This window comes from Gigantopelta aegis, chromosome 12 (genome assembly GCF_016097555.1).
Source record: "Gigantopelta aegis isolate Gae_Host chromosome 12, Gae_host_genome, whole genome shotgun sequence".
NCBI classification, from domain to species: domain Eukaryota; kingdom Metazoa; phylum Mollusca; class Gastropoda; order Neomphalida; family Peltospiridae; genus Gigantopelta; species Gigantopelta aegis.
Window position 1 is genome coordinate 16,580,410 of NC_054710.1, and position 21,673 is coordinate 16,602,082.

The following is a 21,673-nucleotide window of genomic DNA, read 5'->3' on the forward strand; positions in this document are numbered from 1 at the left end:
TTCTTTCTCCGGACCCGCACGAGGTAGAGCAGCTTCCATACGTCTTCGCCCCCCACGCCCCCCAGTTACCATACACCTGATTGATGACAACTGTAGACAAATAAGAATAGTACCTTAATACCTTGTCGTTTTACTTTCATTATCAGTGGTCTGAGTGATGGCGTGCATTCAAAAGACTAGAGCTGGGCGGTATTGAAATTTGAGGTTCGGTATCGATATCGGTATTTTGGGGGTGATGTACCACGGTATCGGTACGGTATTCGGTATTGACATGATACCGATATGTAGCGCTATTTTCGGTATACTCGCCTTTAAATGCATGCCTGTGTTATGGCTCTCCCGCTAATTTCATCTAAATACAATCAAATTCCATACACAAGCCTCTCCTCTGATTTATACCAACCCATTTTGCGTTCGTCAGATATATATGCGTTCGTACGGTAAATCGGTATTGACATAATACCGATACCGGACGGTATATACAGTATACCGTCCAGCTCTACAAAATACCCATTCATTTTAAACTTAAGATGTCACCCTTATTGTATTTTACAAACAAATATAAATTTACAATAAAATGGGGGGTTTTTTTGTGGTTTTTTGCATATAAATTTTTGTGTGTATATTTGGGAATGTACACAGAGATAATCTTTACATTTCGTAAGAAAAATAAACATATGCTTGGGCATTCCTTCAAATTCTTTTAAATGTCGGTTATCGATAAATTTTACTACATAATTTTTTTCTTAAATAATTCTAGGGTGTGTTTTTGACGTAAGAATAAAAATAAAAGTGTTATGGAAAATAACAACAAAAATACGATTTCTGTGTGCAATTTACAATAACAATCGGCTCAGAAATAAAAAACTTGTAGTTATTTCCATAGCATGGAAAAGGGCGCTCCCTGTGGGACAGACTATAGGTATTTACTTCTGAGCCGACTGTTTTTGTAAATTACATACAAAAATAGTTGGGATGTTTTGGGGTTTTTTCCAAAACATTTTTACTTTTCTTCTTATGTCAAACCAAACTGAAATTATTTACAAAAAACAATAACATTTTTGTAGAAGGATGAGACGAACTATAGCTAAAACGTTTTTAACTCAGCCTTATGCAGTGATACGGTTTTAAAAATGCTAATGGTTTTGTCGTTCATATTTATGTGTGAATATATGCATGATAGAAATGTGGAATAATTTAATTTCGACTTGTTGCAGAGTCGGTTTATTCTATTAGCACATGTGCTACGGACCCACACTTCAGGCAGAGACCGCACCGGAAGACTAGTATCACCACCCACTTCTGTTACACCATTGCCGAATAGTATGTGATTGTTGAAAAACCCATGTTCCATCAACGGGGTATAAAACATTTAAGTTTACTATTGCAAGAACACCAGTACTTGCAACAGGTATACAATACATATACCGCATTTAATGATTAAAAAATAGTATTGTCGTTATTCTCTAATTCGGGTTGCGCGCGCATCCCTACAAACAGCTTGGTGGCAGGCCGCAGTTACCATGACGACTACGGGACTGGATGAAACAAACCGCTATTTAGTGGGAGCACTAGATTGATATCGTTAATTATTACCCAGAGTGTAAAACGGGTATGGCGCCATACCTAAATGTATTTGTAGATTTTTTTATTTGTTTTACAAAATTAATTACTCTTATCATTACAGTATGATTTTCTTAACCCTAACCCTAAACGTAACCCATTTTTCTTCTGGGGGAGCCCCCACCCACCCCTCACAACAACCCCACCCCACCCCACCCCCAACCCCTACTGATTGTGGTTGCATTAATTTCCATAGTGCAATATCCAAAAGTTTCTTTCTGGCAGAAACACTGACAGACATATGATGTATTAACGTCTCACCTTATGTACATCACATTTACAAAATAAAAACAAACATAAAAGTGCATAAGCCATTTCTTATAGAATTATGAGAGACAGTACAGTTAAATAATTTACAATTAAAATAATAATAACACTATTATCTGTATAAAAAGTATCTACGACGTTGTAAAATACAAAAACAGGTTTTGGCTGTTACAAATGCAAGGTTAGGCTCTAACTTTAAAACATTTTTTTTTTAAGCATGCTGGAACAAATTAAAAACGAAGATCCTCATAAAACGGACAGTTTATAAAAACATGAATTTCATCCTCAACAGATAGGCCCTATGTCATATAGTCATAGGACGGAATAGTTCATCCACCGGCAGATTCTCAAATGGGCCAGTCTCTAACCGAATAGGAGCAACACGACTTCGAAATTGTGTAAAGGCAATAATAGTTAAACTGTTTTCTTGTTCACTGTAGCCCAGAGACGATGTGGGGTATCCTATAACTTTTGTAATGGCATTACTTCATCTGTGAAGATGATAACGTTGGAATTATGTAGCAGTGCAGGCCCGGTATGTCTATGTAGGAGTACAGTCTCTTTTGGGGATTCGCTTTCTCTGGGGTGGGAGGGGTGGTGGTTACACAAGTTATATTTGTACCTTTTTCTATAGAATAGGACAAGAAAACCTACATTAGACATTCAGGGATGTATCCAGGCTGTTTTGCCAGTGTCCCATGCCTGATGTGATTCATGAAACTGGAGTTACTCGGTTGGGGGGTTTTCAGGCAACTGAATGATGCAGTACAGCACTGTTAAATTAATTTATTAGAACAAAATATTAAATATATATATTGGGAATTTTTAACATGGAAATTGGGAAATTTTAGTGCCACTTTCTTTTGGGAAGGGGCCTATTTTCAGACCCACAGAACGCCTGGATAAACACCTGTTAGTATTATTATTATTATAAGGGGCCTACTAGTTGGGCATCTCTTTTGTAAGATGTAATATGTTTCTAGGATGCATTTTCTTTTTATACTAAGGATATTTGAACTTACTGACAAAAACACTACCAAAGGATGCTGTGATGGTGGTGTAAACAAATAACTCCAATGAAAGTGAAAATGCTGAAATTAAAGTAATTGGTAGGAGTAGCCTGTGTGCTGGCCATGGGTTTACCTTCTCAGTGAGTCAGTATCTATGCCAAGTGTCAAAACCATGGGTCAAAATTATGAAGGCTGTTTCTCTGAAACACAGATATTTAACACCAAATTTAAAATGTGGCGAGACGTAATAAAAAATATTCATTTTCTTTTGATTATTGGTTATTCTAAAGAGACTGCAAAGCTTGTTTTGCAATGTCAGATTTGAATGAATACTTGAGGTATAGTAGAACAAACTGTTTAGCTTATATATGTCAATATTGGATGGTAATTTTGACATATAGTCTTAGAAGACGAAATCCGCTACATTTTTCCATTAGTAGCAAGGGATCTTTTATATGCACCATCCCAGACAGAATAGTACATACCACGGCCTTTGGTACACCAGTTGTGCAGCAATGGACATCAGACTTTTGTTTTTGAAAAACACAGGAGTGATAAAAATCGCACTCCTCAAAATGCTTACGGTGGGTGTGTGTGTGGGGTGGGGGGGGGGGGGGGGGGTTGGGGGTGGAAATCACACGCTCAAAATGCAGAGTACGGAAAAATCGCACCCCTCAAATCAAGAGACCGAGAGGAATTGCACCCATGAACATGATTATGTTTGATGAGTAATAGTTTATAAATTAAATATCTTAAGCTTAATGTTTTGTGTTTTCACGATAAATATCGTAATTTAACTAATATGATAGTTGTACTCAAAGATGGAAGGAAGGTTGGGTCATTGCAGTCTTACAGGAGAAAAAGAAACACCATGAACACAACATTTGTCGATTTCTTAAAATAATTTGAGTTTTCATGACAGAATGATATGATTTCTCCATCGACACAAACTTGTGAACTGAATGTAAAAGTGTAACAACCACATGGCACAGGGTTATAACATTTATCATGATATCATAATATACATGTTATGTGCCTGCAAATTCTCTACAGAGAAAATGTCAACATCTAGTGTTTTCTATCCAAATATATCTTACTACAATTTGTATAAATATATATATTTACAAACAGGATTAACTTTGATTATCGGTGTACTGTAGTTAACACGTCATTTATTATATTACTAACTCGAATCATAGCAACCCATAAAAAAAAATAATAATGATAATAATGATAATAGTAATAATAGTAATAAAATATACATGCTTTAAACTCGGAAAATTCGAATTAATGAGTTGAAATTAAATCGATGTAGGTTTGTTTCAGGTGCCCGTCAACCGATTACATGTACTAGAAATCTGACTCTACCAAGGTCAATGTCCTTGGCTTTAAATCATGTGGCAATATCGTGAAACAGAAAGTAGAAATATCTGGAGTACGTCGCTATGCTGTTAACGAAAACAAAACGTGTTTTACTCAAATTTGTTTTTTGTTGGTGTATGCATTTAATTTGATATCAACATGTATAAACATTATACACATCAAAGAATTATTGGACAACGCACCTACCGTATTGTGTTTTCAGTACGTGATCAAAACAACGACAGTGTAAAATATATTTTGCGATGTTATCTGCATTGTACGAAATTAAACACAACGAAACCGACGAGACCTTAATAATAAGTAAACTAGCTGATTGACTCAGTGTAAAGATAACCAACCAGTAGTGTTTCAATTTATAAAAAGTATTCTAGGAAGTTCATTGTGATCAGAATGGAAAGGTGTGTGGCATTGTAGATTGGATTCAATAAACAATTAAAATGGCAGACTTCAACAAAAAAACCTAAACAAGCGAGATTTGTTCAATTTAGGGGCGCGTTATTTCGCGCCCGTCAGATTGAGTTGTCAGGGGTTCACGAGCGTGACAGTGCTCGTGCCCGTCAGAAACGAAAGTCTGAAGTCTGGTTGGAACGAGAAATAGTCCAATAGGCCCACTGACGGGAATCGATCCTGTACCACTGAGCTGCGTCCCGCCCCTGGATAAGAAGAAAACAATGAGAAAGAAAACCCTATTATCTAGTTCATGTCCTTGGTTGAAAGCTTACTCAGTATGGCATCTAGAACTTTATTCTGCATTTGTGTCATGGGAAATACTTCCTTCGTGCCGAGCCCATTTTTCTCTTTCCCCTTGAAGTCAAATGTCGAGGTAAGCACAACCTCTAAAAACAAAAAATAAAAACAAAATCACAATACACTTCTAAAGGCATACTAGCTTTAAATCTTCTCTGTATACACGGTACAGTTTTAAAGCGTAAATGTCCTCATATACGAGTGTGAATATACATGTACCCTAAAATCTAATATAAATTAATCTGCTGTTTAAACCTCGTACATGAAATGTTAAATTTCAAAACAAACTACCTATACAGGCTCGGCCCTGCAGGTTATATAGACTGATTGTACTTAGGTAAAAGGAGGCTACTTGAAAAAAATCGTAACATAAGAAATAAATAAATAAGCAAATAAATAAATAAAAAAAAATAAAAAATAAAAATTATAAATAAATTTATTTATCACTTCAGATTCGAAGGGCGTACCTTCTACACTTGAGTCAAGTCGCTACAGACTGAGCTAATTGACACATATTAAAAAGACTGTCATTTAAACCATATATACATATATATATATATATATATATATATATATATATATATATATATATATATATATATATATATATGCTGTCTAATAGTGCATTCACAAAAGAGAAGCTTTCAGACTGACCTAGTTCGTCGCTTCGCCGCTCACAATGACAGGCTTTGTTTATATGTGTGAAATAGCTCAGTCGGTAGCATATGTTGACATATGTTTTTCCCAATATCCATAGCGAAATTTTAAACTTTCAAATCATTGGCAGTATATTGTAGTGAACAAAAAACACAGTGCCTACATCTATCCGTCCATCGTTTCGAGCGGGACTTGTATGGACTTGCGAAATTTTGGTTTGGTTTTTCATTTGTTTCTAAATTACAATCTCTGACACATGAATAATAAAATGGAAACACATTGGGTTACATCGAGAGGCCTTAAGGGCAACATGTGAATAGTATTACTATTAGTGTTCATTTCACTTCGTCATCTTCGTCCTCCTCATCATCGTCGGTATCGTCGTCGTCTACTTCGTCCAAATATTCGCTGATCCAGGAACGATACTGATTTAATATAGAATGAATCTGTAGTCTCACAGCTCTGTTAGGATTCACAGACTAGAATTTCCATCGTGTTGGGGCCTTTGTCAAAGTAATACATATATGTCAGAAAGCGAGAGTATGTGTTTTTAAATAACTTCCATTGCAATGTCTTAATCTTTCTTTCGATGGCATCTTGGGACATGTTTTTTTCTCTCTTTCTTCTTAGCGATTCCTCTTACTTTCGAAGTAGTCACGATTGATGTCCAATTTACATTCCACCATAAGACGTACGCCTTCGTTTTCCAGATTGGGCGATGGCTCTTCATTTCCCACCTCGCACGTTTTAATCGCAGATGAAACTGGAGGTCGTTTCCATCTTTAAAGACCAGACCACACGTATCGCAAGACTGCATCCTCTTTACTTTTTTCAGATAGGGTTCTACCTCATCATCTTCTTCGTCGTAAATTTCGTAGGCATGTATGCCTGGTAGTTTTCTCATGAAGGCATCCCTTTGCATGATTTGCCCTTAGAGCTCTTTCTCCGACGGTGGTTGCACGTCTTCTAAGACATTCGCCGTTATGTTCGTGCTTTTATACCATTCGTACAGCCCCGGAATTGAGTTAATTGGAAGATCTTCCAATGACGTAGCATGTTTGATGGTTTTGAAAAAGTCTTTGGACACGATCTTCTATTCATGACATGCTCAGGAATAAACCAATTCTGATGCATGATGTTGACAGTTGAAGTGTCCAGTGTGAACTGGCAATATCTGACCCACATGGTTCCTTTTATAATCTTTTTAGAAATGCTTCTGCCGTTTCCAGTCTTTCCAACCCGTACCAGTTTGTTGTTGTTTCCGTTTCACATCGACCCTGGCTTGCTCTACCATTTGTTATGTGGGGTAGACCATGACGGCTTTGGATGGCGGGGGCTTGTTCTGTTCCTCTTTTTCTTTTTTCCACGTCGGATGGTAGAGTTGTAGACATCAATCCACGCTGTACATGATCTGACTTTTCCCACCACGTTGAACTGGAAAATGAGGTTGAAGTTTGCCTGTGTCTGCAGCTTGTAGGTTGGTATCTCAAATGACGAACATCATTAACCTTTTACTTATATACCTTCTGACGCATAAAGGTATGTACAGGTGTGTTTGAATAAATGTGTGTGATAGGTATGAACAATGTCCCTCCACTCGTAACGATGGATGGATGGATGTAGGCACTGTGTTTTGTTTTCACTACAATATACTGCCAATGATTTGAGAGTTTAAAATTTCGCTGTGGATATTGGGAAAAACATATGTCAAGTAAATCCACTGATCACTGCAGTGATGCCTAATTGTGGGGACCATCAACACTACATTGATCACCAGTTGCATAAATATTAGATGTGCAGACATTGCTGACATATATTTGGTATATATAAAGGTTGAGTAGTATATGATGGGTATTCAGGGTAGCATTGAACCATTGAACAACACTATCTCTGTATATTTAATAGGTTACATCCACATATTGACTAAAAACAAATCCACAATACATTTCTAAAGGCATACTAGTTTTAAATCTTCTCTGTATACATGGTACAGTTTTAAAGCGTAAATGTCCTTATATATGAGTGTGGATATATATGTACCCTAAAATCTAATATAAATTAATTAAACTGCTGTTTAAACTTCTTACATGAAATGTTATATTTCAAAACAACTTACCTATACAGGCCCCGCCCTGCAGGTTAAAAATCATAACAATAAATAAATAAATAAATAAATAAATAAATAAACTATAAATAAATTAATTTAAAAAAATAGAGGTTGAAGTTTGCCTGTGCCTGCAGCTTGTAGGTTGTAGATACGAACAGCGTACTTTCTACGCGTGAATCAAAGTCCCTACTGACTGAGCTATTTAACACAGACTGTCATTTAAACCATATAAATATTGTATACTTTGTATATGCGAGTGGCGAAGCGACGAAGTAGGTCAATATGAAAGCTTCTCTTTTGTGAATGCACTATCAGAAAGCACGAGACGACAATTCCTTTTTACACTTATTTAAATCATTTCGTATTTCTGTCACACTCTGAGAATGTAAATTCTAGAAGTTCTGTAGAGTATTTGATTTAGTGACGGACAACAAAACATGATACAACCACTTACCGGATGTAAGCAGTTATAATCATTCAACATTCAGCGCGCTAAAATTAAACACACTACCTCGCGTCGAGTCCTTGGAAGTGGTTTTGTTTAACGACACCACTAGAGCACTGATTTATTAATCAACGGCTATTGGATTTTAAAAATCATTTTGAGAGTTTTAGAAAGGAAACCCGCTACATTTTCCCATTAGTAGCAAGGGATCCTACACTTCTCACGGACAGGATAACACGGGCGTTGCTAAGTAGGACAGATTGGGGCAGGGCTAAGTAGGTCAGGACCAGTCTGTGTAGGTCGGGACCTGTCTAAATAGGTTGGGGCCGGCCTAAGTAGGTCGGGCCCATTAGGACGGGGCCGGTATATGTAGGACAGGGCCGGGTCACGTGACAAGGCCGTGACGTCATCAAGGTCACAGGAAAGTAGGTCAATGTCACGGGAAAGTAGGTCATGGATCTATACAGGCCCCCTTACTACTGCTAGTGCAGCAGTTGACTGGTAAAAAGTCGTCTAGTTTTCGAGAAGGTGCAACCGGTATTACAACATTTGTTGTTATATATCAAAATGTTCATCGGAGTCTGTAGATTATGAAAACCAATGATGACATTGCAGCAATTTAGTGCGGCCTGAGATATCGACCTTTATTTGGGGGTACCCCCTCCCGGAATTTTGGGGAAATGAAATATCATGTAATCAACATAAACAGTCACAGTAACCTTATTATTTGATTTAAATAGCTGAAACTGTATGATGTTATAAGTTATGTACCATTAAATGTTACTGTGAAGCTTAATTGAAAACCTTTAGCATAACAAGATTTATTGCCCTTGCTAAAGTTCAGTTTTATGATTTTAAGCGTTCAAATGCATACTTATTATTATTAAAATATTGGCCTCAGCTGCTCTACTATGCTGTGCACTTGTGTTTAGAGCCAATTCCAAGGACAATCGTAACTACCACACAGATATTAATAGTAACAATTTGTGGAGTGGGTTGAAAACCAGTTGCTACCAGCTTTACCGCCCCCCCCCCCCCCCCCCCCCCAACACACACACACCTGTCGCTGACTATTATGGTCAATGCGCCATATCACAGTGCCCAGGATCCGGATAGCAAACATCCCACATCAAACAGCAAGAAGAATGGTATGATATTTTGGTTAGAGATGCACAACATGACCATGCCGAAAAAGACCACTAAACCCATACTTTATGATATCATTAAAGCTAACAAAACAAAACACCAGTATACAAGGTTGACCATTTCATAAAGGATTGTGGGCACGATGTTTTATGTTTACCACCGTATTACTGTGATCTTAATCCAATCGAAATGGTGTGGGGAATTATAAATGGTGATACTGGAAGACAGAAGACACATGGGCTAATTATGTAGAAAAAGTGCAAAACGAAGTTGAGCCTGCCCATTGATCTAAAGATGGTCCTGACACATGGAGCTGTAAAACGTATCATCATGTCAGTAGACGGACGCTAACGACTCGGACCTATCTCTCAGTGAAGGGGCCGGACGTTTCTCAGTGGTACAACGCTCGCCTGAGGCGCGATCGATCTAGGATCAAGTCTCGTCGGTGGGCCCATTGGGTTATTTCTCGTTCCAGCCAGTACTCCACAACTGGTGTAACAAAGGCCATGGTATGTACTATCCTATCTGTGGGATGGTGCATACAAAAGATCCCTTGCTACTAATCGAAAAGAGTAGCCCATGAAGTGGCGACAGCGGGTTCCTCTCTCAATATCTGTGTGGTTCTTAACCATATGTCCGACGTCATATAATCATAACTAACATGTGTTGAGTGCATTGTTAAATAAAACATTTCCTTCCTTCCTTCCTTCTCTCAGTGATGGTTAATATTACATGCATAAATCCCAGTTTGGATTTAATTGACTTCAATTGCTGTTCCAGCAACCGCATTCGCCCCTATATGAAAAATGAGATTTTTGCTATACAATTTGATGGTAATTTATTAAGAAACCGTTTTAGTTACATTATAATTTGTTGGATAAAATATAATTTGAGTGGGTATGGGTGTAAAAGTTAATACTGTGCTTTTACATTTGTGTTAGCATTATTCATTATAGGGTTATAAGCCAATTCATCGCTTCCTTTTTGACGCAAACGGACTACATGTCCTTCCATAAAGGACCCCTTGTTTCCAGAAGAAGAGAGAAAGGGAGAAACAGAAGGAAGAAAGGAAATGTTTTATTTAACAACGAACTCAACACATTTTATTTACGGTTATATAGCATCGGACATATAGTTAAGGATCACACAGATATTGTGAGAGGAAACTCGCTGTCGCCACTTCATGGAAAACTCTTTTCAATGTTGAACAAAAAGTTTGTTTTGTTTAACGACACCACTAGAGCACATTGATTTATTAATCATCGGATATTGGATGTCGATATTGGATGGTTATTTTGACATATAGTCTTAGAAGAGGAAACCCGCTACATTTTTCCATTAGTAGCAAGGGATCTTTTATATGCACCATCCCAGACAGAATAGTACATACCAAGGCCTTTGGTACACCAGTTGTGCAGCACTGGTTGGAACGAGAAATAGTCCAATAGGCTCACCGAGGGGAATCGATCCTGTACCACTGAGCTGCGTCCCGCCCCTTGATAAGAAGAAAACAATGAGACAGAAAACCCTATTATCCAGTTCATGTCCTTGGTTCAAAGCTTACCCTCTATATCCTGAAATTCAAACTGAGACTGTGTCTGCCTGTTGGCAAACACTTCCTTCGCGCTGAGCCCATCTTTCACTTTCCCCTTGATGTCAAATGTCGAGGTATGCACCTTGTCTTTGAAGTTTGGTTTCGGTGCACTTAATGGTGCCTGCATATTTGACTTATCTGTGCTATTTCTGTTCATCACCATTGGATCCCAGTCGGCGGACACGGACGTGCGGACAAACAGAAGGAAGACAGCGAGCCACAGCATCTGCAGATAGAGGGATTGAAGAAATGAACTGACGAGCTGGAACGTATTATCTAGGCAGTCCTGTAGGAGCCGGGGCGCTGGCAGGGAGGACAGGCTCCCCTCAAATAAAGTTAAAATTAAAATTTCTTTTCGTTAACGACACCACAAGAGCACATTAATATATTAATCATTTGGTATTCGATGTAAAACATTTGGGTTTTTTTATATATAGTCTTAAAGAGGAAACCCGCTACGTTTCTCCATTAGTAGCAAGGGATCTTTTATAATATGCACCATCCCAAGATCGTCTGAAGCAATTTAAAGTTGGTACGGCCATGGAAGCAATGTATATGATGAGATCTATACTACGAGAGCGCCATAGGAAGAAAAAAGGCCTTTGATATACCAGTCGTGGTGCACTGGCTGGAACAAGTTATATAAATAAAGATAAAAAACTTGGCTGGTATCCTCTTAAAAGATGTTTTGACCCCATTAGAACCCCCCCCCCCCCCCACCACACACACACACACACACACACACACACACACACACACACACACACACACACATGTCATTCCTAGGGGCATGCTGGGGAGGGGTTAGCTGAAACGTTTAATACGTCTTATATGCGGAGGAAAGAAAAGAAAGAAGGAAAACGGAAATGACGCGGAGCAGGTCATCAAACATTTAACTTTTCGTAAATGATTGATATAAACGTAGGGCCGGTTTATCCTAGTAGCACATGTAGCACATGTAGCATGTGCTACAGGCCCCGCGTTTCGGGGGAACACGCGGTGATGTGTATATTTATTTTCCACGGGTCATTTTTCCCCTCTTCCCGTGGGGGTTGCAAAATATATACTCTTCAAAAAAAGTAGTGAACTCTAATAAGAATTTACAATTTCCAAAATTGTAAGGTATATTAGCTGTGGGGAATGGCTATATGATAATAGTGAATTAATTGGGCAAACATTACAACCGGTAGTTCAGTATTACAGTAGGTTTTATGACCACCAAAGATCTTGAAGGACGATTGGGGTCAGAAGTGAAATTTGAAAACTGACTCTCTTTTTTTATCAGTAAATTGCAAATTCAAAAACTAAAATGACTAAAACCAAAACAATAACAACTGTATGATCAACAGAATGAAAACGATTGACAGAAATAATGTTCCACAGTGATTAATCGACCTTCCTGGAAATGGTCAAAATCGAGAATGACACCCCACGCACGTGTGCAGGGCAACTGCATGATGCATGTACAAACTATGGAATGTGTTTCGGTGTGTTGATAAACAGACCTGAACGTTCTGTACTATGATGTCTGTGGTCAAAACGTATGTTTGGTCTAATAGTTGATATTAACATTAATATTTCAGGTTCCCCTACTTTTTTGAAGAGTATTTATATCCAGGGAAGTCGGTCTCGCTGTTATTTGTTCTACAGGCCCCGCGGATCATTAAACCGGCTCTAAACGTCTGACGCATATTCACCAAACACCCAGCTATACAGTGTGTTTGTTCTACAGGCCCCGCGGATCATTAAACCGGCTCTGTATAAAACGTCTGACGCATATTCACCAAGCACCCATCTATAATGTTTGTTTGTTTTATTTAACGACACCACTGCTCGGCTACTACTTCAAACAGCCCTACCAAGAGTGGCACTCCGGTGGACCTCTCCTGGAAAAAGGAAACGAGGAAGACCGAAAGAAACATGGAGGAGGACAGTAGAAAAGGAAATCCGAGAGGGCAGTCAGAGCTGGGGGCTGCTGGAGAAGCTGGCAAAAGACAGGCAGCACTGGTAATCTCTGGTTACAGCCTTATGTGCACGAACTGGATGTCAAACATATGGTAATTTCGACATATAATCTTAGAAAGGAAACCTGCTACATTTTTCCATTAGTAGCAAGGGCTATTTTATATGCACCATCAGACATGATAGCACATACCACGACCTTTGATATACCAGTCGTAGTGCACTGGCTGGAACGAGAAATAGCTCAATGGGTCACCAACGGGGCTGTCTGAGCTCCCTTGTACCTGCTAGTGTGGGTGACTCCGTCTACTGCCATCCCACCCATTTCCTGTCCTAGACGCAAGAGTTGGTGAAAGTCAGAAACGTATTGCGCCCATGACAGGCGTGCGCTTCAACGTACACGTAAAACTCCTTGATCTTGCTTGAACAGGACGGAGACCGTTCGTGGTTAAGTTTGTTTTGCTTAACGACACCACTAGAGCACATTGATTTATTAATCATCGGATATTGGATGTCGAACATTTGGTCATTCTGACACGTAGTCATCAGAGTAAACCCGCTACACTTTTTTTATGCAGCAAGAGATAGTTTAATCTTTTATATGCACTTTCCCACAAAAAGGAAAGCACATACCACGGCCTTTCTCCAGTTATGGTGCACTGGTTGGAACGAGGAAAAACCTCGAGCAAGCACCCCGAGCGAGCACTCAACCGACTGAGCTAAGTCCCCCCCCCCCCCCCACACACACACACACACCCCCCGCTGAAGCAAATAGTCCGCTTTCAGAAGTAAAACATATGGGTTTATACATATGGAGTTTCTTGTCTTGCAAAAACAAAATAGAAAAAGGGTTCACTCGGTTCATATTCGAACCCTCCCCCCCCCCCCCCCCCCCGCCAGATCCAGAACACGCTACCGCCCCTGGTACAATGCCATATTGGTGGTAATAAACAAAGCATTGAAAAAAACAAAAAACAAAACAAACAACCAGCAAAAGAAATAGACCCATTCTCTTAAACAATAACACTGGCGTAGCAAACGGGGGAGTGGGGGGGGGGGGGGGGACATGTGTCCCTCCACTTTTCAGATATTTTGCTTTATATTTGCTATATATAACAGTGTAAAAGTGTAAATATAAAAGTGTGCCCCCCCCCCCCCTTTGGCACCTTCCTACGCTCGTGAATAAGTTCGAAGTTGGTTTTGTTTAACTACACCACTAGAGCACATTGATTTATTAATTATCAGCTATTGGATGGGGGACAAGGGGGGAACCCCTCTTTTCAGATATTTTGCTTTATATTTGCTTTCTAATAGTGCTAAAGTGTGTAAATATAAAGGTGTGTCCCCCCCCCCTTTTGGCACCTTCCTACACCACTGTATATAGTGTTAGAGATGAAACACGCTACATTTGGTTATTAGATCTTTTATATGTACCATCCCAGGAGCGTCGGAGATCTGTACTATGCGAGTGCTATAGGAAGAGAAAAATATTATTGGCCGTACTGCTTCCTAGTATGCCCCTGCATCCCATAGATAGGATAGCACATACCACGGCCTTTGATACACTAGTCGTGGCCCATGAGTAAGAGTCTGCATCTCTTTGTTATTTTTAAAACTTTAGAAAAGAAAACTTTGAACGGCACTTCGATAGTTTCCGTATATTAGGAACGATGCCGGAAATATAACTATGACGTCGACAATACGATGACGTTTCAATATGGTTATGGACGTCAAAGTTGCTTTACGTACATTCTTCTGCATTTAGTTTAAATTCAAAAATATGTGAACGGTATCGCTGTTTGGCGTCCATGAGCATATTTAACGTGTACAAGAAAATATATTAAATTACTTGGTATAATATATCAAAGATGGCGAAGCTGTCACAGCGGTTAGCTGCTATTTCTGTAATATTCTACAGTGTGGATCTCCAAGACAGGTCAGTGTTTCACTATATTATCTTAGTTAAAATATTTTTCAAATAGTTACTAGTATAACTAATAGTTATCAGTTACTATCATCCCAGCTTAAATGAACTGGAGTTATGGCCCTAGGTGTGTGTGTGTGTGTGTGTGTGTGTGTGTGTGTGTGTGTGTGTGTGTGTGGTTATCCCAGTTGTAAAGCGCTCGCCTGAAGCGAGGTCGGTCTGGGATCGATCCGTGTCGGTGGTTTCATTGAGCTATTGCTATTTCTCGTGTCAGTCACCACAAAGAGTTATTTCGGAGTTGAACACCAAGCAATACTTATTCACAATTGATTTCGAATACCCCGTACTTATTTTGAACATTACACACACACATGTTCCCTATGACTAAAACAAAATACTAAAAATAAATATTTGTATTCAATTAATCTTTATTTTACGAGGAAGGAAATGTTTTATTTACTCAACACATTTTATTTACGGTTATACGGACATATGGTTAAGGACCACACAGATATTGATTGAGGAAAGAAAGAAATGTTTTATTTAACGACGCACTCATCACATTTTATTTACGGTTATACGGACATATGGTTAAGGACCACACAGATATTGATTGAGAAAACCCGCTGTCGCCACTGCATGGGCTACTTTTTTTTTATTAGCAGCAAGGGATCCTACACCATCCCACAAACAGGATAGCACATACCGTTGTCCAGTTGTGGAGCACTGGCTGGATATAGCCCAATGGGCCCACCGACGGGGATCGATCCCAGACCTACCGCACATCAAGGGAACACTGAGCTACGTCCCGTCCACACAGGGTTATTAGAGGATGCTTGTATTGGGTTCTGCTTGAACATAATAAATAAATAAACAAATAAATAAATAAATAAAATAAAAACAAATAAATAAATAAACTAATTTAAAAAATAATAATAGAAAAAAAAAACTTCTACCGCATGAGATACGAACGACGTACCTTTCACGCTCAAGTTGACTACGCTAACGACTGAGCTACCGAGACATTGGCAAAATCTGTCATTTAAACCATATATATGTGTGGGTGTGTGTGTGCTCGCGGGATGAAGCGACGAAATAGGTCAGTTCATAATAATCTTGTGAATGCGCTATCAGATAGTGTAGAACGAGAATTCCTTTTTTCACCTATTTCAATCATTTCGTCTTTCTGCCAGACTTTGAGAACTTAACTTCTAGAAGTTCCGTATTTTATTTAGAGACTGACAACACAAGATACCACAAGTACGACGGATCGGGGTCGGGCTAAATAGGTCAGGATTAGACTAAGTAGGTCAGGGCCAGTAGGACGTTGAACACGACACAGTAGTCCGTGACGTCATCAAGGTCAAGGCCAGTCTACGTAGGTCAGGGCCAGTAGGACGAGGTCACGGCACAAGGCCGTGACGTCATCAAGGTCAAGGTCACGGAAAGTAGGTCATGGATCTATACAGGCCCCCTTACTACTTACATACATTTGGAAGGGGGACCCGGGAGTGGTCTCACCTTTACTAGTAACCTATAAAAAAAATGTATTTTGAGTTTTATTGCCCCTGGCAATTTTGAGCATTTGAAATGTGACTAAATACAGCAAAATAACCTTTCAGTCATATTTATTTGCGGTAAAATTAACTTAATTTTTTTTTTTTTACGTAAGCAGCCTCAAAATTGCAATCAGTGAAAAATTGTTAGTTTGTGTAGGACCTACTGTCCGTAGTTAGTTTCTCTTTCAGTTAATCTACCTCAGCCGCTGATAATTTGTAATTGTTATTTTTATTTATTTATTTATTTATTCATTATTATTATTATTATTATTATTATTATTATTATTATTATTATTATTATTATTTATTATTATTGATTTTTTGTTAGTACTGTAGGGACAATATGACGCTATTCATGTATCTGTGGAAAACGTACACAAACGGGTCCGCTAAATTCATATACTCCCCCACCCCCTCTCCTGTTCAGAAAATGCACTGTTCGTACAGTACTTAGTATGTATTCCTCCTGTTCCAGATGGTTCGGTAATATGGATCAATCAAATACATGTACTTATTTACCACCTACATACATTTTTGCTGTGAATATAGCCAGCCCTCGTTAGTGGAGGCTACAGCTGTTATGGCATATTTTGCATAATAATGAATTTGACAAGGTGGAAAATGACGGTGTTTGTGATCGAGATGTTTAGAGTTTTTCGCGTACGACTAACGATAAATTTACCTATAGATGTAAAGGCCTAACTAGTCGGGATTGTCGACGTTTAACATGCTTCTGTTACTGAAATAAATTAATGTATAAGCTTATTATCATTCAGTACATGTTTTTATTATCTTTTAATAACTTATTTTCATTGTGGGTTTTTTTTCCTATTTACCCTACGTCGCAGAGGACGGTAAAGCGTTCTCGTTACACGAGCTTGGTAAATCGTTTTGGCACTGCGGTTATTCAGGGAATGCCCGTCACGTGACTCAAAATAATACGTCACACCTCTGCTCTCCAAACAGCCGTTATTTTTCTCAGAATTATCGACCGTATCCATAATTCAATTATTTTTATAAAATACCAATAATAAGTGTGATATGGTGGTTATGTAGATGGTTCAATAAAGTACTTATAGGTACAAATCAAATGTATATAGTCATATAATACCTTGTTGGGTCAATAATCGCAGTCCGTCTAAAAGCGCATGCCGCTCGTGTGCGCCTACATGTGTTGCGTTGGCGTTTACCAGCAATAGGTCAGGGATTTCTCTGATACATGCGTCTTTTTGGCGTTTACCAGCGACAGGTCATGGATTTCTCTTATACATGTGTCGCGTTGGCGTTTACCAGCGACAGGTCAGGGATTTCTCTGATACATGCGTCGCGTTGGCGTTTACCAGCGACAGGTCAGGGATTTCTCTGATACATGCGTCGCGTTGGCGTATACCAGCGATAGGTCAGGGATTTCTCTGATATATACATATATATATATATATATATATATATATATATATATATATATATATATATATATATATATTGTTTTTGTTTTTTTGGGTTTTTTGTCATTTTTAACGTCATGTGACGTGTGTAATCATGTGGCATGTACAAAAATACAAAATGGCAGCAAATATTACATTGAAAATAAATTGCGATGCCAAAACAATGGTGCCACATATCAGGTCGTTGACTTTATTTACGTCAAATGTAGGCTTACTGTACGAAAATTACATATACCAGTCATTTGTAATTTTTCGGCAATTTGCCCCATTGCCGCAGCCTTCAAAACTCTGCCACTATACTCAGGTGAATTAACCTGGTACAGGCACGTTCTCTCCCGGTAAAGCTCTATCAACATGTGTTCGTTTTCTCGAGTCCATTGTGTCGGTGGATGACGCCATTTTGAAACACTTCGACAGACAATTGGTTCATCTAACAAATCTCAACGCAACGCAGACGCAGATCGGCGCACACGGTGCGTTTTCAATCGGATCCGTCTGCGTTCATTCGTTCAATATCAAACATGTTTGATTTCTGAAAATGCATCGCAGCGTTAAAAAACGCAGCGCAGATTAGTCACACACGGTGCGTTTTAACTGCGTTCATCCGATTTATGCCGGACTGCGATTTTTAACGCACGTCGCTGCTTTTTTTTTATCGCTCGTGTGCGCCGGCTTTAACTGCCCTACTTTTGTTTCTTTTTCTCTTTTTTTTCGTAGGCTATATCTGCCCTACCTAGACAGATCCGTCCCTAGAATAGTGCCCTTTAAAAAAAGTTATCAACGTCAAATTACAATGAAATATATGATAGTCATACTTATATAAAACGCAAAGTTTATTCTACGGCTTTTTCCCGGATCCCCCTCCCAGTTCTCCCGCCCCCCGGTGAACGCTAAAATTCACGATGTAGTGATTGCGATCTAAAAGTAATAGGTTTGAACTCTAAATAATAATGTTTGGATTATAAAACTCCAAAAGAGGAAGTGATCACGGTCTGAAAATGGGTAATTTTGTTATCAAGATGCTAAAGGGAAAAACACATTCTTGAGTTATAATTCCATGCAAAATAATGCTTTAAATAGTTTTAAAATTATTGTTTAAAAATGACTAATTTTGCGATTAAGATGCCAAGAAAAGGCGTTTAAAGCCATCCAGTTTTTAAAATTTCCCCGGGGGAACATGTCACCGAACCTCCCTACACATCTCGTGCCATGCTTAACAACGACCCTGATCATTAGCCCACCTCACTTTAAAATAAAATGCTCCGACGGGACTCAAACCTCGTATAATAATCTTTATTAATGCAGCTAGCGCTACAGAAAACCGCAGCTAGTTATTTAGTGTACACTTTCGTTCGTACACTGTGAAATATACACAAACACATTCATATTAACTACAAATATTAAAACTTTTATTAAGATGCCCTTTTAACGATCCAGTGTGCCCCGTTTTTATTGGTGCCCCCCCCCCCCCCCCCCCCCTCCCAAAAAAAATGTCCTGGATCCGCCCATGTATCAAAAGCCGTTGTATGTGCTATCCCATTTGTGGGATTGTGCATACAAAAGATCCCTTGCTACCAATGGATAATGTAGCGGACGCAAAATTCTGGACTGGCGGAAGGGACTCGGGGAGTGCTAACGGTCAACTGGTTAGGTGGCGCAATACTTGCCTTGCGCCGGGTGCTGACAACACACGCTACGCCACTGGCACATACATATTACCGGGTATTAAAGAACTTTTCTTTGTGTTCAGGACAAAAGAGTTTTAAAATAAGAGAAACATACTGTACCTTGTGTTTTAGCGATACTACTCTGTGACACGTCATCGCGTGTTGGTCGTTTTACCGTTAGTTCTGAAACACCACGCCTACACTAGAATATTTCACGTGAAATCCACACATATCCAGTGATATCTGATGCGAAAAACCACGCCTACTCAGTAACATCTAACATGATGACAGAAGATGAAGTTTGTTTTGTTTAACGACACCACTAGAGCACATTCATTTATTAATCATCGGCTATTGGATGTCAAACATTTTGTAATTTCTACAGTGATGTGGATTCGCCGATTTCATAAGATTTGTTACGATGTGATATAACAAGAGTAATCTAATCAGGGCTATAAATCTCACTAATTTGGACACATCAGTTATTGTTTTGTGTCTGTTCTGATCACATCAAGGTCTTTTTAGTGTAGAAATATTAATAATTGCTGATAAAAGAGATGTACTTATACATTTTGATCTACTAGTAATAACAGCTTAAAGGGACATTCCTGGGTTTGCTGCACTTTTAAAGATGTTATCGACTAACAGAGACTTTTTAACGAATGTAATTACATATCAAATATATTGTTCTGCATAAAATATTAGTGGCTGTATATTAAACGTGTTCCTGGTCGTTCTAATATTTGTACTAGGTTATATTTCATCTTATTTCCTAAAATATAGTTTTTTCGTACGTACGAAATTATTTGATGACAAAATCCAGTTTGGGCGTCTTACAAATATACATCGGTAGAAAACAGTATGGTAACTAAGTATGCGGTAAAATAGTATAGTCACGACTGGTATATAAAACGCCGTGGTATGTACTATCCTGTCTGTGGGGTGGTGAATATAAAAGACCCTTTGCTGCTAATCGAAAAAGAGTAGCCCATGAATTGGCGACAGCGAGTTTCCTCTCTCAATATCTGCGTGGTCCTTAACCATATGTCCGACGCCATATAACCGTAAATAAAATGTGTTGAGTGCATCGTTAAATAAAACATTTCCTTCCTTTATTTGTCTTGGTAGCAAGGGATCTTTTATGTGCAATATCCCACAGACATGATAGGCCAGGTAACTATGGACTTAAGGTGATCTTAGGGCTAAGATCGCTTTGTGGAACGGGGCCCAGGTCATGTTTTTACGTGCACATTCAGAACACTACTGTCATGGGCGCAATTGTCGACTTTTGCCGGCTCCTCCGTCCTCGACAGGAAAGGGTTTGTGATGGGTGGGAGAGGGGTTGGTTTTGGTGCTATTGAATTTGCAAAATGTCCCGTAGTATTAAAGTCAAATAGAAACTGTTGCATCATTTCTTGAAAGTAATTTGGACGCATAATTTAGAACGGTTCATCGAAACTGAAAATGGAGCTAATTGGTTGATTTGACGTAGTTGATCAAAAGACAACTCCTTGCTGGAAACTTTTGGGATTGGGTAGAGTGAGCCGGTCTTCTTTTGTCCAGCTCCCTCTGGATGTGAGTGCAAGTGTGTATCAGGGAGCCAGTTTTCTTTTGCCTGGCTCCCCATGGAACGTAGTGCAGTGGTGCTGGGCCATTAAAGGTAGTTCGGATCCATTGTTATCATTATTCAATGCATCCTGTGTGATAGTCATGTATTTCAATATGTGTGCTGTATTATTGTTGTTATTACTTAATTACATGTTTAGGTGGTACCTATTGCCCCATGTTCTTAATCGTAAACCAAATTTCAACTTCACCCTAAGGAAAAAAGCTTCCCCTTCCCTTGGATTTAAAGAAATACAAGAGAATAATTATGTTAACCTGGTTAGCTACATTTGAAAGGCTTTCGCCCTTATAGTGTGAGTACAGACATGATAGCACAGACCACTTCACTGGCTGCAACAGTAGCTCAATGAGCCCACCGACGGGGATCGATCCTAGAATGACCGCGCATCAGGCGAACGCTTTACCATTGGACTACGTCCCTCCCTGTCACTACATAGCACGAGTTAATGTAGAAGTCGAGAAACAATGGTTGGAATACTGACCATTACGGTTCAAAGTACCCCCCCCCCCC

At 39.0% G+C, this 21,673-nt stretch overlaps 1 protein-coding gene across 2 annotated transcripts in view; it reads right to left on the minus strand.

The window, feature by feature from the left end:
* LOC121385775 overlaps positions 1-19,727 on the minus strand; it is a 49,113-nt gene extending 29,386 nt beyond the window's left edge. Inside the window, exons 1-4 of one of the 2 annotated variants that reach the window (XM_041516552.1) lie at positions 19,657-19,727; positions 10,950-11,205; positions 5,006-5,119; positions 1-90 (exon numbers count right to left, since the gene is read on the minus strand). The exon at positions 1-90 is cut by the window's left edge and continues 114 nt beyond it. In XM_041516552.1, coding sequence (XP_041372486.1) covers positions 1-90; positions 5,006-5,119; positions 10,950-11,205; positions 19,657-19,692 — 496 coding nt within the window. In that variant the 5' untranslated portion in view covers positions 19,693-19,727. Of the gene's footprint in view, positions 91-5,005; positions 5,120-10,949; positions 11,206-14,490; positions 14,638-19,656 lie in introns of those variants that run through there. The other variant, XM_041516554.1, reaches the window with a different exon arrangement.
* Between the last annotated feature and the right edge of the window lie 1,946 nt (positions 19,728-21,673).